The sequence below is a fragment of the Boleophthalmus pectinirostris genome, unplaced genomic scaffold (assembly GCF_026225935.1).
Source record: "Boleophthalmus pectinirostris isolate CB_2022bp ecotype Guang Dong unplaced genomic scaffold, ASM2622593v1 HiC_scaffold_20, whole genome shotgun sequence".
NCBI lineage: Eukaryota > Metazoa > Chordata > Actinopteri > Gobiiformes > Gobiidae > Boleophthalmus > Boleophthalmus pectinirostris.
Genome location: NW_026571153.1, coordinates 28,934,667 through 28,960,706, shown reverse-complemented (window position 1 = coordinate 28,960,706; position 26,040 = coordinate 28,934,667). Strand labels below are relative to the sequence as shown.

General features: G+C 39.1%; 2 protein-coding genes and 2 non-coding genes across 4 annotated transcripts; 2 read left to right on the top strand and 2 right to left on the bottom strand.

Moving 5' to 3' along the window:
* The first annotated feature begins 919 nt into the window (after positions 1-919).
* Positions 920-1,135, top strand: LOC129409929 (small nucleolar RNA U3). Its single transcript, XR_008632644.1, has one exon. It is a non-coding gene; the product is annotated as a small nucleolar RNA U3 (small nucleolar RNA).
* Positions 1,136-3,085: 1,950 nt separating this feature from the next.
* On the top strand, positions 3,086-3,301 carry LOC129409934 (small nucleolar RNA U3). The gene has a single exon (XR_008632649.1). It is a non-coding gene; the product is annotated as a small nucleolar RNA U3 (small nucleolar RNA).
* A 2,136-nt stretch (positions 3,302-5,437) lies between these two features.
* Positions 5,438-6,790, bottom strand: LOC110168515 (nuclear factor 7, brain-like). Its single transcript, XM_020933953.2, has one exon. The coding sequence runs from the start codon at positions 6,788-6,790 to the stop codon at positions 5,438-5,440; it is 1,353 nt and encodes a 450-aa protein (XP_020789612.1).
* A 10,920-nt stretch (positions 6,791-17,710) lies between these two features.
* LOC110168521 (uncharacterized) lies at positions 17,711-20,791 on the bottom strand. Its single transcript, XM_020933958.2, has 6 exons — positions 20,761-20,791; positions 20,602-20,675; positions 20,186-20,527; positions 18,019-18,120; positions 17,900-17,934; positions 17,711-17,827 (listed from the first exon to the last, which is right to left on the bottom strand). Exons 2-6 carry the CDS (start codon positions 20,633-20,635, stop codon positions 17,723-17,725), a joined length of 618 nt encoding a protein of 205 aa, XP_020789617.1. The 5' UTR covers positions 20,636-20,675; positions 20,761-20,791; the 3' UTR covers positions 17,711-17,722.
* Positions 20,792-26,040: the final 5,249 nt, after the last annotated feature.

Here is a 26,040-nt window from a genome sequence, read left to right as displayed (position 1 = left end):
AGTTTTAAGTCTTGTCTTAAAACCAACTTTTATTCTCTGGATTTTAACTCCGTGTGAGTCATGTGGTTTTCTGTGTCTTTTATTTATTTGACTTATTTAGTGCTAATTTATGTTTTTTATGTTTTTTGCTTTTATCTTGATTTGACTGGTTTTATTGTTTTAGGACTGGTTTGACCACATTTTAGCACTTGACCTTTTTCTTGTCTTTGTTTTATCTCTGTGCAGCTCTTTGGAAACTGCTTTGTTTGTAAAATGTGCTGTAGAAATAAAGTGGATTTGGATTTGAAATGAAATCACATTATTAAATGAAACCACATTCTAAAATGACATCCCATTGTGAAATGAAATGACATTGTGAAATGAACTCATATTGTAAAGAGAGAGGACACAGTGTGAGGAGAGAGGAGACACAGATTCTTTACTGAAATCACATCCCCTTCTGAATTTAAACAGCATTCTAAAATAAAATCACATTAAAAAATACTTCACTTTCTAAACTGACACCATCTTCTAAAATCATTCAAAATAAAATAACATTCTGAAATAACATTTGAAAATGAAATCACATCCAAAAGTGACATCTTATTCTGCAGAGAAATCACATTCTGAAATGAAATCCTGTGATTAAATGAAATAACATTTTAAAATGACATCACAATATGAAATGAAATGACATTATTAAATGAAATCACATTCTCAAATGAAATAAGATTGTGAAATGAATTGACATCACGTTCTGAAAAGGAATCACATCCAAAAGTCATATCATATTGTGAAATGAAACATCATATTGTAAAGAGAGAGGACACAGTGTGAGGAGAGAGGAGACACAGAGAAGACACAAGGACAGAGACATGTTCCCATGGACCAGAGTGTCAGTCTGGTGGCTCTAGTGTGTGTTGTAGAGCTGTCTCACATTAAGACTATACTTTCAGGGATCATTTCTAGAGTTTGTGACTTGAGAAATGTGTTTCTAAAGTGTCTGGTCTCGCTGACCACGATGAAGAGTTGTTGATACTCCTTCCTGAGCATGAAGCAGACAGAGAGAGCAGGTTTACTCCTCATGCTCTCTGTGCCTGATGACTGTTCACTGTTTCCTCTGGAGGCAGTGAGGAAGGTGTATGATCTGAGTGGTGTTTACTTGTTCTAAAACTAGTGTAGCTTTACTGTCTTGAAATTGGGATACTGATTTTCAAACACTTTAGTAATTGAAATAACATCCTAATGTGCATTTAAGTAGTGCTCCAAATAAAATAACATTTTGGAATAAAACATCCTCACATTCTAAAACAAAATCACATAAAAATGAGTTCACCTTCTAAACTAACACCATCTTGTAAAATTAAATAATGTCACATTCTAAATGAAATAACATTCTAAAGTAAAATCACAGTCTGAAATTAAATGACATCACCTTCTGAAAAGGAATCACATCCAAAAGTCATATCATATTGTGAAATGAAATCACATTCTGAAACGAAATCAAGTTATTAAATGAAATTGTAACGGGGTAAGAGAATCATTCCTCTGCTGCTTTAAATGGGTGTGGTTTTACTGTTTGGTGTGGACCAATGGTCATGTAATTGGCAACTTGAAAAGGGGCGGTGCTTATTGTTTAAAAACCCTGTGAACCTTCTCCATGAGTCTGTCTCACAGCCTGTTGTGTCTCTGTCCATGATCTGAGTGGGCTTAGCTTGTTTTGAAGTTGGTTCAGCTTTACTTGAGATGCATTTGCATTAAGATAAAGAATTGTGTCCCAGCACTGATCACCCCTGAAGTGCAGTGTATTTGTTCAGTGTGAGTGCAACTGAACTGTGCTTAAGCATGGTGCAGTTGGGACTTTGACTTGGTTGAAGGAGTTGGGCCAGAGCATGACACGGTTTCTTGTGTACGTGCACACATGACTATATTATATAAGCCCTTGTGAGCACTGATGTTACTCACACGAGGAAAACAGACGTTATCGGGCTGTGGCACAGTTTAGATATGCAAATGTGAGTGTGGAACATAGAACTCTACACAATAGTGTTTGAACACGACAAGGTTCTAAAGTCCTAGTGTGTGCGCCCTAAAACAGTGACATGGAATCAAAATCTTTACTGGAATAACATCACATTCTAAATATAAATAGCATTACAAAATGAAATCACATTCTAAAATAAAACATCTTCACATTCTAAAATTAAATCACATTCTAAAGCAGGGGAGTCAAACTCAAACTCACAGAGGAAAAAATTCTGGGACTAAGTCATGGGCCAAACTAAATATTTATTTAGAAACATCTGCATAATTTCTTTTCTTTCAAGAACCTTTTCTTATTGAAACTAATTTTTAATAATAGTTTTGCTTAAACTTAACTAAAATTTAAATAAATAATGTCTCTGTAGCAGGAGTCTCCAACCTGTAGCTCAGGAGCTACCAGAAACTCTCCATCCTCTTCCAAATAACTCGCCTAAGTATTTTTAAATGATATGTACTGTGCATAATAAGTCAAAGTTGATGAATTACCATTGTAAATGTATCATTTTGATGTGTAATTTGGTGCACTGATAAATGGATAATGGTTTATGTTTTATAAGGATCCAACTGTTCCCCATCTAAGGCTGTGGTTCTTATATTTACTCTGTTTCTTTGCAACTGCTGAATTTGGTACAGTGGCTCTCTGACATTTTTGTTTGGTAAAGGAGCTCACTGCAGAAAAAAGGTTATAGATCTCTGCCCTATAGTCGTTCTGTAGGCGGTGGGCAGCTCTAATACAGATTTGATATGAACTTGCGGGCCAAATAATTATTTGATTTGATTTGAAATATAATTATATTGTGGGCCAAATTTGGCCCGCAGGCCTGAGTTTGACATGTCTGCTCTAAAGTAACACCATCTTTTAAAATTAAATGACATCACATCCAAAAGTCAAATCATATTGTGAAATGAAATGCCATTGTGAAATGGCATCATATTGTAAAGAGAGAGGACACAGTGTGAGGAGAGAGGAGACACAGAGAAGACACAAGGACAGAGACATGTTCCCATGGACCAGAGTGTCAGTCTGGTGGCTCTAGTGTGTGTTGTAGAGCTGTCTCACATTAAGACTATACTTTCAGGGATCATTTCTAGAGTTTGTGACTTGAGAAATGTGTTTCTAAAGTGTCTGGTCTCGCTGACCACGATGAAGAGTTGTTGATGCTCCTTCCTGAGCATGAAGCAGACAGAGAGAGCAGGTTTACTCCTCATGCTCTCTGTGCCTGATGACTGTTCACTGTTTCCTCTGGAGGCAGTGAGGAAGGTGTATGATCTGAGTGGGCTTAGCTTGTTCTGAAACTGGTACTACACTATTTACTTAACATTAGGAAACTAATATAGAAATACTTTTTTTACTGGAATGATTTTATGTTATGAATTTAAATAGCTTTCCAATATGAAATATAAACTCCTCACATTGTGAAATGACTTCACATTCTGAACTGACACCGTCTCTAAAGTTAAAGGGAGTTTTGGACATAGGGCCTCATTTCCTAGTGAGCCAGAGTGTTGGAGACGTGTGGAGACACTTTTTGAAATATTCCATCCAGTCCTTGTATTTGCAGAGGTCACTGGTGCTAGACTAGTGCATGTCAATGGCCATAGTTCTCCTGCCACTAAAAACAGTCTTACTCACTCCACAAAACACCTGAAACAAATCTATTGTTAACACCAGACTGTCCATGTGAATGTCTGTGTTGATAGAATCATTTTAGAAGTAAAACCAACCTTGCATTTGAAGGAATTTCTGTCTGAGCAGCAGCAGTGAGTTGTACTTCCTGATAGAAAGTTTGGCAGCAGTGCACTGATATCACTTGGCACCAGTGTTGTAACTGAACCATTAACTGAATGATAGTTCATGAACGCAATATTTAGTAGAAAAACATTCAATCTGGCAACAGCCATCAGAACCAATGAGACAGCAGATAGAGACTCTGCTTCCGTCCTCTGGAGAAGGTAAGAGACTAGTTTTCATTAGTATGGGGCAAATCTGAGGATGGAGCCTAACAGGTAGTTAAATAGTGTTATAGTTAAATAGTGTTATAGTTAAATAGTTAAATAGTGTGTAAATGAGCTCGTGGATGTGATGGAGCTGCTCCAGTTGTTCTGCCGTGTGCTGTAGGAGCGTCGCTGATGCTGTGTGTTCATATTGTAACCGTAGCCTCTTATTATAGTTTTGTGATGTTGTTGTGAGTGGTGGATCAGGTTGTGCTGCTCTTGGTGTGTGTTGTGCTCTGATAGATATAGTTCACCCAATAGTGACCAATAGTGTTTCTGACATTCATTATAATACTATATAGCCTATATATAATACATTCACTCATATTCATAATGTATATTTTTTATTTTAGCCTAATAGATTTTCTTCGGGTGTTTTGTGGAGTGGGTAAGGTTTTTATTGGCAGGAGAACTATGACCATTGACATGCACTAGTCTAGCACCAGCGACCTCTGCACATACAAGGACTGGATGGAATAGGCGAGTTTCATTGTTGACAAAAGCGTGTGTTGCATGCTGGGAATTATTTTGATCGGCGGCAATAAACACTAATTGAACATGACGGACGGAGCGAGAAAGCACGTAAAGGGTATTGATCCCGGTTATTTATCCACTCTAACGACAGAGGACCCAAGACCATTTGACCAGAAATTGGTCATAAGCATCGACGGACGCCAAATCACCCTTTTCAACCTCTACAGAGCCTGGACCAAACCAAATTTCTGGTCGGAATCGCCAACTACCTGGACAAATATTCACTTGGGCGATATCCACAATGACTTGGTGGAAACTCCTGGGCCATTCACAGCAGAAAAGATGAAAACCTCCAAGAGTCTCGATGTGTTGTTGAACTTGTTGGAGTCCACAGTTTGTTAGGATCTTCTACGTTTGCTATGCGAATGTTTGAAAGCCGTTTAATTCACTGTTAGTGGTTCTTTTCACTCAGAATACGAAAAAGACATTTTCCTTCTTCCGTGCTTCGATTTGTGCAGGAATGCAGCAGGAATTTACCATTATCGGGGATAAATACACAAGGTTATGCACTGTGTTTGACCGCTACCGTGTTTCTCGCCTCCGACCAAAATATTTCCCAGCATGCAACGCGGGCTTTTAATAACAATGATGTCAGCTGAAACTCGCCTATATTTCAGTGTCTCCGCATGTCTCCAAGACTCTGGATAACTTGGAAATAAGGTCCAAAATTCCAGACTGTCTCTTTAATATACCTACATATCCAAAGCTTCAGGCTAAACATGCAGGATGTGTTTGGGTTAAATGTGTGTGAATGAAACGCAACACGACTCAGGGTATGTTTTGGTGAGGAAACAAGATTATAACAGATCAAAAATAGTGTAATCCAGGCACTTTAAAACATCACAAGCTTCCATACTTGAACTAACAGATCTGCTAAATCTGACTTCTAAGGCTTAAACTGAATTGAACTGAACTGAACTGGTAAAATCTTCAATTGCTCCGGACTAAACGTCTCAAAGTAGGGAAACAAAACCTCGTCGAAAGTGCGCGTGAATGAGTGCAAACATTTCTTCGTGCTGACATCAAAAAACATCAGCGCTCCTCTGCTGAAGTCCACGCCGACCCTTACGCGCTGCAGCTTTTTCTTCACCGTGAGAGACCTGACGGGATCCGGTGGAGAAAACGCAAAGTATTTACCGTGATAGAGAAATATCTTCCAAACGCCTTCCATTATCTGTCCTTTCCTCTCCACATTACCACTGACTACACCCACGGTCCAGCTGTCTCCCGAGACTTCCACGTCCCAGCTGTGAGAACCTGAACTCATCCCTTCAGACCCCACAACCCAGCGGTACATCTCAAACCTTTCTGGATTCCCTGGGAGCTTCTGTCTCTCTGCGAAACTCAAGCTGGTCAGATCTTCGGACAGAGCAAGTTCTGGATGAGCGGTGTTCGGGTCTAAAATGACGGGATAGAACTGAACTGAGCTTTTCATGTTGGTCCAGATGTTGAAGGCCAGGTTGCCCAGATGTTTGGCTTGGTCTACTAAAGCTCCAGGCTCCTCCAACTGTGGTTCCTCCTGCAGGGCACAGTGCTGCAGCTTTTCTTCCACATCCTTGTACTGAAGCAGGAAGAAGACATCCGTGGCTTTGAGCTGCTCCTCTGTTTCCGCGATGATCTTTGACAAACTTTCGATCTCTTCGGTCATCGCCGCCATTTTGTCTTGGAACTTTTTCCTCTTCGTCTCCCCTTCTTCCCTCACGGCCTGGATTCGGACCTCTTCTTCCTCTTCGAGAAACGCCTGGAACATTCGAAACTGTTTTTGGATTTGTCTCTCAGTGTGTTCAACCTGATTCTGTATGTAGATCTCAGTCGCCGAAAGCTTGTCTTTGCTCTCAGTCATATCTTGTCGTTTTTTCTTTAGTGTCTGCAGTTCTTCATCAAGCTGATTCCTGCAAATGGGGGCTGCTTCGGTGATAGGTCGGAATTTATGTCCGGTGTGTTTTTCCGAGTCCCGGCACACGAGGCACACAGGCTGTTGGTGGTCCGTGCAGAAAAGTTTGAGTTCCTCGGAGTGAATTTTGCATACGGAGTTGAGTGGCTGCTGCTTTGCCTCTTGTATGGTTGGGTCTTCAGAAATGTTTTTCATGCACAGTGGACACTCTTTGGTTTCCTTTGTTTTCCACCAGTCCTCCAGGCAGACGCCGCAGAAGCTGTGGCTGCAGCTCAGTACGATCGGGTCCGTGTAGATGTCCTGGCAGATCGGGCAGCACAGCTCCTCCTCTGATTGGGAAGCCATTCTGTGCAAAACTGCAACAAAACACAGTCAAGGAAGAAGAAGTCAAATCAGAAGGTAAAATACAATGTGTAATTGAACAAATGTACGCTAGAGCTGTTTAATGTCATACTGTGATGATGAACACTCCAGGCAGAACAATGACATCTCCATAGAAACAAGATGGACCCCCCACTAATAAGTTACATAGTGCATCTTTAAAATGTTGGAAATACTTTAATTGACACACTTATTTCATGAAAAAAAAAAAATAAAAAAGGTTTATTAAGAACTAGGCCTGTAACGGTAACAGATTTGTCAGAACGATTAATTGATCAGGAAATGATTGTGATAAATGATAATATTGACATTTTGAGACCATTTTCAACTAATGTAATGACAATGAAATAAAAATACAAATACACTCTTTCAAAGATCAGTCAACTTTACTTTCTAAAGAACATTTAACAAAGGAACTGCAAGACAAACAAAAACAACAGGCCTAAATGAAATGGACTTGTTAACATAAGAATAGTCTAAGGTAGTGTACTTACAGCAAGGACAAAAATGTACTTGAATAAACCACTGCTGAACCAAACACAACCAAAACAATAAATAACCTGGATTATTAACTCTCTTTTTATTGACTTAAATTGGATTGTTGTGGCCCCTCTCTCTGTCTTGAAGTGTTCGTATTAACCCGTTCTACATGATCCTATCTGGCAATGAGGAGCCGCTGTCCTGTCTCGTATTGTGTTGGAGTCTTGTGGGTTTTCAGTGGATTTCGGCAGCTCCCAGGGGCTATGCTAGTTGTGTGGATCGGGTGGGTGTATGTCGGCTGCTGGAGTTTGACCCATTACTTCTCATTGTTTGCATTTCACTCGCCTGACTTTAACACATGTGGCCATTGAGACAGATCCCACTGACTAGTGTTGACTTGGCATAGTGACGTGTTTTGTCACATGGTGATGAACTGTTTCGATGCTCTGAGTGTGGCGCCTGCGTTGTGTTTTCACTGCACAGACAGTGGCAGACAGTTCTGCACTCAGACTGCATGCGCCTCCACTGTGTTTGTCAACAAATAATCCATCTATACCATAGATACATACAGTCTATGGTCTATACAGTCTATGCAGACACGTTGGTTCAAGCGTCATTACGCTAACGAAACGAGGAGTCAGTAGAGCGATAGACGCCTTTTGACGTTCAGTCTCTTTGGTAGAGAGCGTGAGAGAGACGAGGAAAACAAACAAGCATACAAATAGAAATGATCGCGTCTGTAAAAGTTATCGAGCTTGTTAAAAGTTATCGTGCGATTAATTGATTCATTGGTTTTTGTTACATTCCTAGTAGTAAATACTTAAAGAGGTGTACTTCTGATTATCAGACAATAAAATGCGTCATGATTAGATGCAGATAATGGACTTATTTTAGAATCAGGAGCTGGTTACACATTATATCTGCACTGGAGCAAGACAAACTTTGCTCAAATACAAGGCAAGAAATTGGGTTAATTAATACCATAACTCCTAATCCCTTAATGACGTAGTTACTAAACCTGAATCATTTTTAGTAAACTACTTGTTCATTATGAATCAAGCCTCTTAGTTATTGTAAAGTGTTACCTGTTTTGATTTGACCTTGGTAAGGTCAAATATGAAAAGTTAGACTTAGTAGAACATTGTTTCCCAAAGACCCTCAGGTGGGTCGCAAGAGATTTTTTTTGGGTTGCCTTGTCACAAACTGCATGTAAGTCTGTAATATACAGTTTTAGACTGTTTTGTTCCAATATTGCTGGTTCAGCTGAATATTAAAAAGAAGAAGAAATGTTCTACATTTAATGTCCAAATAGTCGACTTCTGGATCCTTTTATTGCTGCTTCAGTGACTGTTTTTCATTGTTTAAAACTTGAGTAATACTAATTGTTCAGAGACATGATCACTCAATCAACAATAAAATATCCTCATTAATGTTCAATAATGCTCAGATCCACCTTTATTTTGTGATTTATAAATAATGTCTGTTGACTTGGGTCATGAAGGTTTGTGACTTTTCAAATATGGATCCCCAGAAAAAAAGTTTGGGAAACCCTGGTGTAATGGGCCAAGTGGCTGTAATGCATATTTTTATTGTGTTCTTAGGCAAGACTGAGCTTATCTAATGAATATCTAAGGAATGTGGGGTGTGAGTTAGTGATTGGATCAGATGACAACATCTATAGACCAATAATATTCAATACAGATGGAGCAGCTAACAGTAATATTGTTAAAATTCAGGTTTGTGTTGCAATTTAGCAAATGTTATGTTCATAAAAATGATCAGATTCAATATTTGTGAATTTAAGTGGCATGTGAGAATATGACATCATCACATTCTGCAATCTGAAAACTGTGGGCTCCACGTCTATTCTGACATTATGACATGTCTCTATTTAGACGTGCTGATTTTCCAACACTTTTTAGTATTGCTATTCCAACACTAATGTCATGAAAGGGCCCATGCAGCCTCCGTTTTAGATGAGATATTTTTCCTTAAGGCTGGCCTATGCTCTTTTTAAAATGCATGACTGTTTCCCACGACTATCAGTGAGGACATTTTCCCACTGTCTGATTTACTCTGTGGCCGAAGTATTCTCTGATCAAGAACTTTGCACTGACCCAAGCATCTTATGATATCTGGGAGTGCGAAGTATAATAGGCTATCACATTAATATTATTCATATCAGAAAAGCAGAATGTTTGAAAAATAGTAAAGTGCCACTAAACCGACAATTAGACGTCAATGTTTAAATAGCAGCAATATTCGGAAGAGCAGTGTAACCAAAACCGTTAATAGTATCTTACCACCACTGAGTTTGGAATGAATGAATAATGCAATGTAAAGCACATTTGAAGTAGTGGTAGAGCTTCTAAAAACACATAAACTCAGCAGTATTTGAAATAAAGATGAAACTTACTTTGATCCAAGGTTTTGGTTGGAGCGTCACTGTCCACGACTGTCCAGCACTCAAGGCGTTTTACATTAAAACTATGATAATAACAACTAAAGTCCAGCTGTTTATTGCCAATAAGATGATTTATCCTTATCTAAACTAGTATACAACCCTTTTACTTCCTTGTTCATTTCCTTGTCTGTTTTCCCCCTACTTGCCTACTGCCCTACTTAAAATCACAGAAATAGAAACTCTTAAAATGCATGTGACAGCTTTTTTATTATTACTTGGTTTGGTGACATAGTACATGTGGTAAATATTCAGCATATTTGTATGTCAATAAAGTGTCAGTTTGTGTAAAAACTGTAAACGAGGCTAAAACACTGGACCTCACAAATGCACAATGTCAAAAAAACAACATAATCGCTCCATTAAAATCAACTCGTCAGAAGAGATGCCTAATACAATTCTACATTTCTTTTAAAACAGCATGCCTTAAGGTTAGGGGTGCTTGTGATAGGGTGAGGGTTATCAGTGTTTTTTTTTTTGTTTTTTTTATCTGTTAAGGAAATCATGAGTTTGGAGCTCAACAGTCCCGAACATTTCAAAGTCCACTCTGATTCTAGAAGTAAAGTCCCCATTCATTTTTCCCACTGACTTTTGGAAATATTCAAATACTAAGAGTTCAAAGGCATTGTGGATGATAACCAACGATATCCATATCAATAACACCGTTGTTTAAAGTCCAAAAAGCATGTTTAAAATGCAAAACGTTTCAATAACTTTGCATTTAACGTTTCAATAGCCCAGAAAGTCTATGGCACATGTGGCAAGGCCAAGGTCTGTGGGCTGCATCCGGCTCTTTAAGCCATTTTATGTGGCTCGCAAGGGGTTAAACAGTATAATTTATTATTATGTTGTGATTCTGTGCCGCTACTACATTTCCCATAATGCCCCATGAAGTGACTGTATCCCGCCACTAGAGTGGGGTGTTTCCCCACTTGTGAGTCCCCAACACGCTCTGGCTGAGAAAACTCAACAGTCTCCCCAAAATGTCCAAGAAAAGAAAAATTGATGCAGAAGGACGGCTATTTCATGAAAGATGGGAAAATAAATACATGTTTATACTTCAAGGAGATAAACTGTATGTCTTTTATATAACGAGACAATGTCCATAATGAAGGTGTAAAATACACGTCGGCATTTTGACACAAAACATGGAACTACGTATGCTAATTTTAGTCTCCAACAAAAACAACGAGTTGTCCAAGAATTAAAAGGAAAACTAAAATCGCTGCAGGATATGTTTTCAAGAGCTACAGTCAAGAATGATGCAGAGGTGAGAGCTTCATAGTGGCAGAGGAAATCACTCGCGCTTCAAGTGCTTCTCTGAGGGTGTGTTTATAAAACAGTGCATGCTGAAGGTGTGTGAGCAGGTCAGACCAGATACAGACTTTAAAAATGTCAGTTTGTCAAGAAACACCATTGCTGATGAGTGAAAGAGCCAGCAGGGAATCTTACAACACAGATTACAAACGATGCAAGCAGTTTTCTGGCTTATTCATTAGCCATTGATGAAAGCACAGACAACACAGATGCAGCACAGCAGATCTGATAAAGGCAGATCTGTCTATCACCGAGGAGCTGCTGGATATTGTTTCCATGCATGGGACAACAACAGGGAAGGAGATTTTTTGAGGTGGTGGAGAAGTCCTTAACTAGCTGTAAATTACCGTGGGAGAGATTGGTGGGGCTCCTGCAATGTGTGGCTTGACTGGACTGGTAAAAGAGAAAATACTACAAAAAAACTGTCCTGAACATCTGATAACCTATCATTGCATTATCCATCAAGAGGCTCTGTGTAGAAAGGTTCTGGAAATAGAGGATGTTATGGCCACTGGAATGAAAACAATCAACTTTATTTGTGCGCGTGGCCTAAATCACTGCCAGTTCCAGCACTTTTTACAAAAGATCGGCATTAAGCATGGTGATGTCCTGTATCACACAGAAGTAAGGTGGCTCATTCGAAGCTCAGTCCTCCATTTTTTGAGCTCATAGAGCAAATTGCACTTTTCATGCAAAGCAAAGGAAAAGTCTTGTATGAACTATCAGATCCAAAGTGTCTGTGTGATTTTGCCATGTTGTGTGATCTAACTGAGCATCTTGCCCAACTGAATAAGAGACTGCAGGGACACAAACAAGTCATCACGCAGATGTCCAACTCAGTCTCAGCGTTCCAGCGGAAACTTCACTCTGGAACTCTGGAAGTCCCAACTAGAACAGGACAATCTTGTCCATTTTCCCGTATGCCAGAGCATTTCAGCCTCATATTCAGTTTTTTCATGTGCTCGGTTGAATTTGACTGACGCTTTTCTGACTTCAGAGCGCAGCAGCCAGAATTTGCCCTCTTTGCAAATCCCTTTACTGCTGATGTTGACAGTGCACCTCATCATGTTACATAATGTTTTTAAATTAATATCTCTACTTTAATGTTTGATTGTGTTTTTATTTTCAGTTCATGATTACTGGACTGGACTTCAGAGGCGAGCAGCAGTGATAATGTGACCAATATAGTGAGACTGACAACGTTTCTAAATTTTTTTTTTTTTTATTACACAGTTTTTGAAGACTTTATGTTAGATCTGTTATCAAGTTCTCAGCAGATCACCCTGAATGAGAAAGGTTCTGAGGGAAGTAAATTAAATCAATTTGATAAGATTTGTTAATTTCTTATTTGTTATCTGTTAAATTTAATTAAAGTTACTGAAGGAGTAATGTGAATGTCTCAACTTTATCAGTAGATCAATACAGATAAATTCAATATTGTATAATATTTGAAACTTAAATAAATATTATGAAAAATCAATTAAAGTCTCTCATTTGTAACATACCGACACTGCATATACAGAGTAGCTGTTACAGTCTTAACTTTACAACAGGCCCTTTGAAGACAAACATGATCCAAATGTGGCCCTTGGTGAAAATGAGTTTGACACCTCTGGTCTATGGGAACAATGAATCGAAAATGTACTTCCCAAACTCTAAACCTGTTTAAAAAGCCGCCTACGGACAATGTTGAAAATTTGCACTTGTGCTATGAACACTTGAAACAATACATCTAATCCAGTGGTCACCAACCTTTTTCAGCAGAAGATCTCCACGCTTGGTCCAAGAAAAGAGCAAGATCTACCAACATAAATGTAAATAACAGCAACAAACATGATCATGTTTATAGTTCCAAACCGCTTTATTTTTGCAATCTTGTAATATTTAACTTAAGGAAAACTAATTAAAGAATGACAGTTTTGGTAATTTAACTGTTATCTCTGCTTAATTTAATTTCTTTCCAGTGACTAGTTCGGAATCAGAATACACTCAATGGTTTTCAAGAAGCCCAGAAGTTGTAGACCATGCACCAGCCAATCAGCTGTAAACTGTGAACCCATGACGTCAAACTCATCAAGTCTGTCTGGGTCCCTTTTGTGGTACAGCACAACAGTAAACAAAGCATCGAGATGGATGTAGACAAAGACAGACATTCTGTGTTGGCAACGGTTCCCTAAAGATGTTATTGCCCTTTTTCCTACGGGATTTGGTGCATTACATACATGAGATATGTAATGCACCAAATACCAGTGATTGGTTTAATTTTAAAAAATCAAAAAGTACCCACCTACTGTCGAGCGAACGAATCCTAACGCTGTGAGGGCAGACACTTTCCACAAAGTGAAACCGTCTGATAAACACTGTTGGGCAAGTTACTTTGAAACTGTAATGCGTTATTTATTACCTATTACTGTCATTTCAAAGTAATTCGTTACATTACAATATTACTGCATTTAAAATGTAAGGCATTACATTACTATTGCATTACTTTAAGTTACTCTCACCAAAATAACTTTTGCACTGTATATGGACTGAACCAGGACTAAACCAGGTCTAAACCAGGACTAAACCAGAACTGAACCAGGACTAAACCAGAACTGAACTAGGACTAAACCAGAAGTGAACTAGGACTAAAACAGGACTCACTGTAGGGACGAGCTCGGAGGTGACCGCAGGAGAAAGGAGCGGCTCTGCTCCGCACCTCACGGAGGTAAGAGCGACTGTCACCCGATCGCTCTTTATGGACCCTGCTGCTCGGGCTCGAGGTCCTGATTTCAGCAACTATTTGCAGGTACCCGAGCCGGTGCAAGACTCTGTTACAGCGCGTAACTTCTACCTTCCTTCAGCGTGTCCAGAAGTCCAACTTTTTGTGTGATGGTTTGCATCTTCCTCTGTCTTTTGGGTGCGAGCGCAGGAGCCTTTGTCGGTGCAGAACGTTTCGTCGACGTTGTGGGTTTCGTCGGGGAGAAAACTTGCAACTGAACATGTATTTAAATTTGGCAGCTGAACACATTCTGTACTGTACAGGAGACAGGAGTCCCTTGGCCAGTCAGGACGCAGCGGGAGGAACGCAATACGCATTCATACAATGTAAAAAAAAAAAAGGCATGCAAAATTGCACACAAAAAAAAAATCTGCGAGACCGCGAAAAATGAACTGCAATAGAGGGAGGGACAAGTGTAAACCAGGTCTAAACCAGAACTGACCCAGGTCTAAACCAGGTCTAAACAGCGTGGAGTTCTTTGTCAGTCCTTTCGCCCGCGGTTACCTGAAGGTCTACGAGGAGCATCTCCGGCGTTTCACCGCTGCTGATATCAAGGTGATTTTAGCGAATTTGTATGAAGAAAAAAACACCACTTCAATCCAGGTTAAAAAAACAACAACATTGTAACGCGCGTTACTCACATTTGTACCGAGTAAAATATTACTATTTTTTCCCCTGTAATGCCTTACATTACTGCGTTACAGCAAAAAGTAATGCATTACTGTAATTCGTTACTTTTATAACGCGTTACTCCCAACACTGCTGATAAATCAGGCTAGACTAAAACACTCACTGCAAGAAAAAATTTGCAATTGCAATACAAACAAAATGCAAATCACATGCAGTGCGAACAACCAAAAGAGTGCAAATCTGACCATTAAACAGCATTAACAGTGTATCTAAAGGGTTATTGAGTGGAGTTCTCTTATTATCAAACTCACACACTTCCAACTTTGTCACTTTGCAGTCACAAATTGTTGAATTTAGGCTCGAGATCTACCGGGGACACAGCAAAGATCAACCTGTCGCTCATGATCAACAGGTTGGCGACCACTGATCTAATCCAATGCACTTACTGTGTCCATATTAAATACATAAATAAATAGAACCAAGGTTTGGGAGATTCTTTTATACTTCTGTGCATGGTTTTAATATAAATGGATTGTAATGCATCTCCTCATCCCCAGTTAATATTCTAAAATGACAATAAATATTGCCAAAATTGATTACAATGTGAAGACTGACTGTGAATACTTCTGCTGCGTGCGGTGGTATGAATGTGCAGGTTATGGCAGTTTGTAATGTTCGCCATCAGGGGGCGCCTGACCCCACAGTATAAAAGCTCAAGACAGACTCTGGTCTCTTGTTCTTCCACACAGTCGGTCTGGATGGTTTGGATACACTTGATGTCTCACAGGAGGAGGTACAAAATGTATTTATTACTATTTTATTCATTTACCATACCAACTTTATTTAAAAAGCACTTAAAAACTTTACAGTAGGCCAAAGTGCTGACACAAACACAGAACAGACAATGACAATCACAGCAGAAGAAAATATATAGTACAAACACAATACAACTACAAAAAAACATAGAAAACAGTAAAATACTCAACAAAAAATGTATATGTATAAAGCCAGTAAGAAAAGGTGTGTTTTTAGGAGTGATTTAAAAACAGGTACAGAGTCCTCCTCATCTCTAACGACGACTGGTTCCAGAGCCATGGGGCAGCAACACAAAACACACGGTCCCCACGAAGCTTACGTTTAGTTTTTGGGACGGCGAGCTGGAGTTAGTCTGCAGACCTGAGAGTGTGAAACGGGGCGTAAGGGTGGATCAAGTCAGTGAGGTAGGAGGGCGCTAGGCCGTGCAAACACTGTTCACAGATTCTGCAGATTCTCTACATTTGTTGGGAGCCTCCTGTAAGTTTATTAGTCAGAGCAGCTTGAAGGTTCGATGCAGGGAAACGATCCCATGTTTGTTTCTTTGTACTGTATGTATGTGACGTAAACGCGGATGCAGATCTGACCAGAGTTTTGCGTCTCTGACAGTGTAGACAGAAATGCTACAGCAGAGCATATTAATTTTTTCCACTCTGGAGGGTGGTTTTAGATTTTTTAAACATTTTTTAAGCCCCCAAAACGCCGTCACCTTCTAAACGAAAGGCACTTCTGTTAAAATATTTTGTCGTGTTTACCCACAAGCGTTCTCTTGTATATGTCAAACGTGAGAAGAGCCCTTGTTTTTTACTCTGTATGTGTTTCATTTGCAGTGGTTTTATTTGTGGTGATTTTAGTTTTGATGTGTTTTTTTATATACTGGAGTGAAGGACTGGATGGACTGAACTAATTGAACATTCTCTCCCACCCAATATTATTGGCTGTGGCCGTAGCAGCAGAGGCTTGAAAAGACAGACAGAAGGCATGAGTGGGAGGCAGACCTGTGGCGTGTTTGCATGACACCGGAAACGGAAGAGACGGGGCAAGAGAGGTGAAGGAGCGGGAACGCGAACAGGTGGTGCAGCGGGAACGGGCGAGACTGGACTAGGCGGAGGGATGTGCCGACAAGGATGGATACAACGCCTGAAAAGAGTGAAGTAAAGGGATGTATCTGGGGGACCTTGTGGGCGTGCGTGTGGCCGGACAGTAGATCAGACCAGAGCTAAGAGGCACTCCGTTTCTGCAGCGGCTCGACCTCGACACACCGGAGCTCAACGGGAAGCAAGGATGGGACCATGTGCACAGACGCGGCACGGATACAACGCCTAAATGAACTAAGTACAGGGAAGTGTCACAGCTAATCTGTGTGTGTGTGAGTTAACCACTGGCCTGGCGAGAAATTAAAGGCATGTTCTGTCCTTCTCTAGCCTTTGTCGAGTGCGGCGTCGGGAGACGGAGGACACGTGGCGGAGCGGATGCAGTGGCCCGGACGTGGGGGACGTGGTGGCTTTAACCAACCAAAAAAGAACTAAGTAAAGGGACGTCACTCAGTCGACCCTGGTGTGCGTGTGGCTGGTCAAAGTCGGTCCTAGTTCTAGTCGCAGTCTGAAAGACTTTTGTTTTACTCTAGTTTTTACAGTCAACTACGTGGCATGGCAAAGGGACTAATCTCGCCAGATCCGCACGGACCTTCAAACAGTGACTGCAGCACCCAACCCATTTTAATTCAGATTTTAACCGAACTGGATTTTTAAAATAATATTTTTTATTACATCATTTTTTTTAGGATTCTTTTATCCATTTTATACTCTATTTTATTCTTATTTTAAATATTGTGCTTCACCAAATAAAAACCAAAAAACTGTTAACTGACTGCATGTCCACTCATCTTTTCTAGTTTGGTTGAACTAAAGAATCTGACATAAACAGACCCTAAGATGCTGAAGCAGAGGTGTGAGGCAGAAGCAAGTTTTTTAAGTAGCAGGTAAATTTGACAATCATCTGTGTAGAAGTGATAGTGAATTCCACGTTTTTTTGGGGTTTTTTTGTTATTTTTTTTATTTCACCTGTAACACTCTCACTATAAGAAATAACCTTCAACTTACAATACGAATCAACAGGAAATAAACCAGATTTGTTGTTAGTTCTTAACCGTTCCTACAGCTCAGACATAAAGCAAACAATGCAGTATTTTCAGATGAAGTACAACAGGAAGGCTATTTTATCTGAAGGAAGTTTGAAATCAGATAAGCTGTTAGGTTTGAGAGAAATATTTGTGTCAGCATGCACCGAAACCTGCTTTTAACCACTAAAAGCACAGTGCATGAAAGAAACGTGTAAATAATAGACACCAGTTATGGTCTTTGTTTTAAAGCTTTAATAACAGAAAATTTACATGTGCAATTTTAGACAGAAGTGGCTGTTCATGGTGAGTTTATCTCGTGGCTTCGTACAACACATTAGTTTGTAGCTCTTGGTCTAAAGTCCTCTTTTTTTGGAAATTGATTTTGGCATACGTCAGTTCAGTGGAGTCCAAATTCTGCAATTTAATCATGACATCCAGATTATTTAAATGTATATGTATAAAAACAATCAAGCAATGTATGTTTACCTTATTATCTTCTGATCTGTCTTTGGGAATGTGCTCTTAATGACAAAATAATTTAGTTGATATGAGTAAAATTAAATAAATGCAAATTAAATATAAATTCATTGTTGAAACATATGTACCTTTTGATAGTTGATGGATTTTAAGAATAAGGCCACAAACAAGCAAGACGAGAAAAGCAAATACACCAGACGTGATTGGAAGAAACATGTTGAGGCTGTGTTCTAGTTAAAAGAAACAAAATATGACAAAGTTAGACGTTGAAAGTCACAATCGATACTACATTTGAAGGTGTAAGACTTTTAGTTTTGTCCTGCTGTGTGACAAGAAAAGAAAAGTACACATAAAACAAGTCAAAAAAGCTCTTCACAAGTACTTTCGTGTACTTTCTAGTCATTATAATCATGCTTATTTAAGGTCAAGTTGGGTTTAAACTTTCAATTTTACTTTTTATATCTATATAAAACGTGAAAAGAATCCCTCAGTCGTCCAAAGGTAGAATCCATGTAGAGGAGAAAATTGAGTTTGTCGACTGGACAAAAGTTAGTTTGGTTGAAGACGTTTCGCAGTTCATCCAAGCTGCTTCTTCAGTTCTGGTCAGACGCTGGTGGACACTTCCTTATATCTGTATCTGCAGGGAGGAGCTAACTACACTGAAACTAACACACACTTGTTTACAGTTTCTGTTTGTTTGACCTATTGACCTGTACAGGGTGTGGGGTCTAATTAGCAGAACAATTCATGGTCATAATGGAGCTTCCACACCTCTGGACCTGACCTGACTACACCTGTTGTTCTCTTGTTTGTTTTGATTTAGGTTTGAGGATGGACTTGTAAATAGGAGACAGATGGTGTCTGAGGCCTCCATTTCTGTTTAGAGAAGGATTCTCTATCTTAACAAAAATGACTTCTTTCACTCTCCTCTCAGACTAATTCTTTTCTCTGGCTCAGATCTCTACCTCACTGTCCTCAAATGAGTGGCCCGTGGTTTTTAAGTGGAGATGTGCAGCAGACTGAGGTCCACTGCTGCTCTCTCGTCTGTGTTGGTTCATCCTCTTGTGAAGTAGCTGTTTAGTTTCTCCAATGTAGCATTCACTGCACTGAATGGAGTAGACCACATTACTTTGTTTGTGGCTCGGTGTTTTGTCCTTTGGATGGACCAGTCTCTGTCTTAGAGTGTTTGTAGAGTTGAAATAGACCGGGATCTCATGTGGTCTGAAAATCCTCTGTAGTTTTTCAGAAACACCAGCCATGTAAGGAATAGTAGTAGTAGTAGTAGTAGTAGTACTTAAATAGTTTTTAAGTTCTCTTGGTTTTGTTGAAGGCCCATTTAAAAGGAGAACAGGTGTAGTCAGGTCAGGTCCAGAGGTGGGGAAGCTCCTTTATGGCCATGAATTGTTATGTTAATGTTGCACTCTTAAATAATCCAGGCGAATAGTTCCGTTTTGCAACGTTTATTTTATCCAAGCAGTTCAATACATACGAGGCACGCAGGGCTACAACACCGGAGTGCAGGCCACACTCACAACAACTGGATGGACGTGTCTGACATACTTTTATGGCTGGACCCCCAACTATCGGCACCACTCATTTCATGTCTGCTCTCGATGCTACAGTGTATTTTTATTACATTCAAATTTAATAAATTAGCAGTGCATATACTGTAATTAATAAATACTGTGTAATTTAACATTTCATCCAAATATATTATATCGATGGGCTACATTAATTAGACCCCACACCCTGTACAGGTCAATAGGCTGAACTAACGAACAGAAACTGTAAACAAGTGTGTGTTGTTTTCAGTGTAGTTCGCTCCTCCCTGTAGACAGATATAAGGAAGTGTCACCAGCGTCTGATCAGAACTGAAGAAGCAGCTTGGATGAGCTGCCAAACATCTTCAACCAAACTAACTTTTGTCCAGTCGACAAACTGAATTTTCTCCTCGCCAAATATAAAACATCTTTGTTGATAACTGTCCTAACTCCAGATCTCTTGAATACAGTTTAGTTTCTTCCTGTTTTGTTATTACCACATGTGATGCTTTTTTTTTTTTTTGTGCCACTCCACAGTACACAATGTTGAACAATTTATTATAAATTGAAGCGCACTCAAAATCGTAGATTAAAGAAATAATCCTGATTTGATTTCAGGCAATCTGTGACACACACAAACTAAATTTCTCATGTACGGATCATATTCTAAAGGAAAGAATTTCTGGGAAAGCAAAATATGATTTAACTAGTCCTTCCAAATCATGTAAATGTCTTAAAATAAAAGCAAACTTACCTTGAATTTTCAAAAACGCTGCCGTAAAGATGACTGATTTATTGGTCATTTTTTCACCACAGAAGTACAATCCAGAGTCAGAATAATCCACTTTCTTGATTGTGAGACATGTGATTGAATTATTTAATGTCATTGTGTATTTCTCTTTGTGCGCACCGCTGTAGAATGTAACTTTACTTTCTGAATCCAACATTGAGCAGATCTGAGTTGTGTCGTCGTTCATGTGGAACCACGATATGTGAACAGGAAAACGTAAAGGAGGAACGGAGCAACAGAGAGAAGCTTCTGCTCCTCGTTGGACCTCAGTGTTGGTCAAGTGAGAATATGTGTACGAGAGGAAGCCTGGACAAAAATACACACTCAAATTAAAATGGTTGAGTAAAAACATCAGTTTTGAACACAATTCCAACACTCACATGAGAGAACAAATAAAGTCCATGTGAAGTTCATTGTTGCACAAACACACACCGCTGCAAACTCAAGAGTTGAACTACTGAAAGACACAATGTGAATGGTATAAAACATTAGTGTGGATTATAGGCCCGTTATATTTGATGAAGTAAGTCATACTTTACCTGCTGCTCAGCTCTATTGACTCACTGTGTCTGTGAGAACGTCCTTGTCACGAGTGTACGAGCACAGAGAGCTTTGGAAATGCAACACATTAACCACAATCACTTTTACCAACTACAGTTGCGAACAAAATTATTCAACCCCCGCTGCACGTTCGGTTTATTGGTAAAATGTACAAACCAGCAGCTGTTTATAAAAATGAAATCAAACAACAACTGAAATAGCTCAACACAACTAATATTAGAAGTGGTCTCTACAAATTCAACACAAAATGCTACTTTTAATGACTGCAGTCTCAAAATGATTCAACCCTCTGAATAGATTTCTTCATAAGAGCACATTCTTTGCAGATCAGATGTGGGCTCAAGCACATCCAGATGTAACCGATCAAGTGCAGGACATAGAAGCCTTCAAATATCTGGACTGCTGATGGTTTGACATTTCATTGCATGTCAGTGTAACGGAGTTAAAAATGCACATGCTACTATTTTTTATTTTTTTTTATTTTATGTTTAATTTTAATTTATGTGAATTTTATTGTTTTAATGTTTTATTTTGAAAAACGGAAGTACTCCCACATGTTTTTTTTTTTTTTTTTTTTTTGATAGTTCAACTTCCCCTCTCAGTAGCCTGTTGGAGACTGCAGAGGGTAAGTTCTGTCTGAGGATAAAACTAATATATTTGATCAAAACCAGCGCACTTTTAACATAAAAACAAATACACATGGTGGTACATCTTTTCACGTGTGGTGAATGTGTTGTGGTGCGCTGGTTTGGAGTTTTGTATATTTTATTTGTATTGTAAAAGTCGGCTTAATGGGTAACACTTTATAATAACTACACCTTACTTAGCCTTAATAAAGCATGAACGAAGACTTAATTAATAATGAACAAAGATTTAATTAATAATGATTCACGCTTAGTAAATGCTTAATAAAGCATAATTTGTCTTCACTTTAGAAAAGCTCTCAAAAAGACTTAACTAACAGATAACAGCTGCCTGAATTATCATTGCACTGAATTATTAGTAAATCATTCTCTCATAGCTTACTAATCATTAATAAATGTAATAAATGGTAAGTACATGAGTAATTAAGTATGAAATAATTATGAGTAACTATTTACAGCACAGGCAAATGAAGTGCAAGTGCGAATTAAGGTAGTAATTAAGTAGTTACTAAGCGTGAATCATTATAAATTAAGTCTTTGTTCATTATTAATTAAACCTTTGTTCATGCTTTATTAAGGCTAAATAAGGTGTAGATATTGTAAAGTGTTACCGCTTAATGTCATAGCCTAGTGCTGAATGCTGCGAAAATGAACGTCCATCTCATGGTGCTGGTTTCATTCTTGCAGAGGGAAGCCAGTGCTGATACCCAGAGACATATTAATAGAGTATTTATATGTCACAGGAATAAAGTGGACTGACTCCACATTGTGTCCTGTCTTCTGTATACGGCCTGACAAAGAATCTGCAACCGTTACATTAGAAATATGGCTAAATCAATAGAATAGTCCAAAAAGTTCATAAAAGAGATCATTGTCTTGCACAAACAAGGAAAATGATACAGAAGTATAGCAAAGGCACTGAATGTTTCTAGAGGGAAGCAGAGTTTGAAAGTTTAAAGTTAAAGGAACAGTGGCTACAAGACCTGGACATGGCAGAAAGAGGAAACTATCAACAGCTGCAACCAGAGTCCTGAGGATTCAGGTAGTAAGAAACTCTCGACTGACTGCAAAAGACCTGCAGCAAGACCTGGTGGCAGAGAGAGTTCCATGTCCGATAATACTAACCCAAAAGTACAAGAAAAGTCAGCTCCAGTTTGCTCAAAACTATATAAATAAGCCAAAGAGGTTTTGAGATTCTGTTTGGAACTTTTTGGGTCTATGGATCAGTGGTACGTCTGGAGGAGTTAAAATGAAGATGTGCTGAACAGAACACCCTGCCTACAGTGAAGCATGGCAGTGGCTCAGTGATGCTCTGGGGCTGCTTCACTTCCTCTGGCTCTGGAAACCTGCAGCATGTGGACGGCAAGATCAAGTATCAGGAAATCCTGGGAGAAAATCTCATGCCATCTATGAGGAAACTGAAGGTTGGACATCATTGGACCTTCCAACAGGACAGTGATCCTAAGCATACCTCAAAGTCCACTAAGGCTTGGTTTCAGAAGATGTCCTGGAAGATACTACAGTGGCCATCACAGTCACCTGACTTGAACTCCACTGAAAATCTCTGATGGGATTTGAAAAAGGTGGTTGCAGCAAGCAAACCCAAGAATATTCATGAACTAGAGGCCTTTGTCCATGAGGAACGGGCTAAGATTCCTCAGCAACGCTGCCAGAAGCTGGTGTCTGGCTATGCCTCACATTTAGCAGGTCATAACAGCAAAAGGTGCTCTACTAAGTACTAAAGATGCTTGTCATGAAAGAGTTGAATCATTTTGACACTGCAGTAGTCATTAAAAGAAGCATTTTATGTTAAATTTGGAAAAAAAAACACTTGTAATATAATTTGTGTTGAGCTGTTTAAATTGTTCTTGTTTGATTTCTGTTTTGTAAACATCTGCTAGTTTGTACATTTTACAAATAAAAACCTAATTTGCAGTGGGGGTTGAATAATTTTGATTGCAACTATAGATTCAGTGCCATATATATATATATATATATATATATATATATATATATATATATAGTATATATATATATATATATACACACACATACAGATACACACATACATACATACACACATACATGTAGCCATCTCTAAATTTTCTTATGTTGTTTTATTATTTTATTGTGTATTATCATTAAGACTGTTGGCGTTGATCACACGGGTTGCTTCCGTGCACAGTGCTGGTGGCTCAGAGCAGGTTTCAGTGAGAGCTGTGTGACCAGCAACATGTGGAAAAAACAAAGCCACAGCACATAAATAATTCTGTCTAACCACAGTGCATCTGATTTTAAACTTGCCTCAAATAAAATAGCCTTCCTGTTGTAATACATCTCAAATACTGCATTATGTGTATTATTTTTGTGCTGTAAAAACACAACTAACAAATCTGGAGTTCCACATTTATTGCAAAGTTCTTTTCTGTGCAAGCTTCCATTATTGTAGACACTGTTGACTGTCATAAAATCCTCTTATATGATTTGGAGCTGGACTGTGACTTTTGCACCTAGAACATCCTAGGAATCTGAACCACACTGGAATCCGTTGTAGGGCTCCATCTTGTGGCAGCAGAGGGAATTACCGTGGGGAAAAAAATGAATGTAAACCATACAGTTGTGAGGCAAGGTACATTTATTTATATGGCAGGATCGGCACAGAAAGTAAATCAAAGTGTTTTGTGCAATAAAAAAGACATTAAACTCACAATGTTGGTTTTCAGATTGTAAAATGTGATGATGTCATACTCTCAACAGTTGTCTCCTTTGATTACCTTTGTACTTTTTGCCATGAAATATCCAAATGTAAAGGAACAAATGTTAAACCTGGTCTATTATTGAACTAGTTGGACTTAGTTGTGGGCCAGCAGTGCATATTCTAGTTGCGTATTGTTGCTGTGTCCTTTGGCAAGACCCATCTTACCCAGTGTGAGTGTGGTGTGTGAGTAGGCGATTAGTGCTAGTGATGTGTCGTCCGTGTCGAGCCTTTGAAGCGTGTGTCGAGTAATCCAGGAAGGCTTTGGTGAAGCGAGTATCGAGGCTTGTATCGATGACGTATGTGGTGACGTTCAGAAGCCTCGCAAACCGCTTGTACCATGTGACTGCTTCAGGAAGTGGTTCATGGATTTGGCACACGATTCAAACATAAGGGCGGCGAAACACAATGGATTCCCCAAAAACATTTGTGGTTTTAGGTTATTGCGAGTTTGCGTAACATTTTATTTGAGATTCTTTTTTTTTTTTTTTGGAGCCAGCAAAGAAAAAGAATATTTTCACCCTTTTTGGGAGCATTTTGAGCCTGATATTCCCTAATAAGGTTTATAGTAATAATGACATTCATTAAAGCGGACAGTTCAGAATTTTGGTACATAGGGTCTCATTTCCTTGTGAGCCAGAATGCTGGAGACGTGTGGAGACACTTTTTGAAATAATCCATGCCAGTCCTTGTATTTGCAGAGGTTGTTGATGCTAGGCTAGTGCAAGTCAATGGCCACTGTTAGCCTGCCACTAAAAACAGTCTTACCCACTCCACAAAACACCCAAAGTAAATCTATTAATACACAAGACTGTCCATGTGAATGTCTGTGTCAAATAAAATAAAATTTTAGAAGTAAAATTAAACCTTGTATCACATGAATCGTTTGCACGTTGAGGGACTTATTTTCTCATCAGCAGCAGAATTTTACTCTGCTCTAGTTTGTTGTGTTGATATGAACCGTGGCTATAACTGGGAACAGACTTATTCATGTGCTCTATGTGTCGCTATGGCAGCTGCAGGTAAACAAACTATTACAGAGTCAGTTGGTGCCATGTGGTATCAGTCCGCTGCTGCCAAGCTTTTTATCAGGAAGAACAACTCACTGCTGCTGCTCAGACAGAAATTCTTCAAATGAAAGGTTGGTTTTACTTCTAAAATTACACAGACTTTCACATGGACAGTCTGGTGTAATAACAGATTTGATTTGGGTGTTTTGTGGAGTGGGTAAGACTGTTTTTAGAGGCAGGATAACTATGGCCATTGACTTGCGCTAGTCTAGCACCAGCGACCTCTGCAAATACAAGGACTGGATGGATTATTTCAAAAAGTGTCTCCACATATCTACAGTACTCTGGCTCACATGGAAATGAGGCCCTATGTCCAAAATTCCAAACTATCCCTTTAAATATACAATATTACTAAATACACAAATTTGACAACACAGTGTTTCACCTGCTCTAATATACTGTATTTCTTGTAAAAAAAAAAAAAAAAAAGATCAGGTACAACATTTGTGAATTTAACTGTCTCTTGCCTCCATTTGAGAATATGGCATCATCACATTCTACAATCTGAAAAATACCAATAGTAGTCGTTCAAAGGCATATGAACCCTAACCGATACATATCTGATCTTTTGACATGCGACTTCAGTCTGAATGGCCAAAGCTCATCCATCCACCTACACCTTATCAACAAGCCACAAACGTCACTATTCTGCGCTGAAGTAGGAGAAAATTGTTAATGAACTCTGTGGCACTGAAGTGAAGCACATCTCCACTCACCACTCTTGGCTCCGTCTCCACATCCACACGTTCCTTTCAATGGACGTCGCTGCCGCTGCCCCACAAAACACCA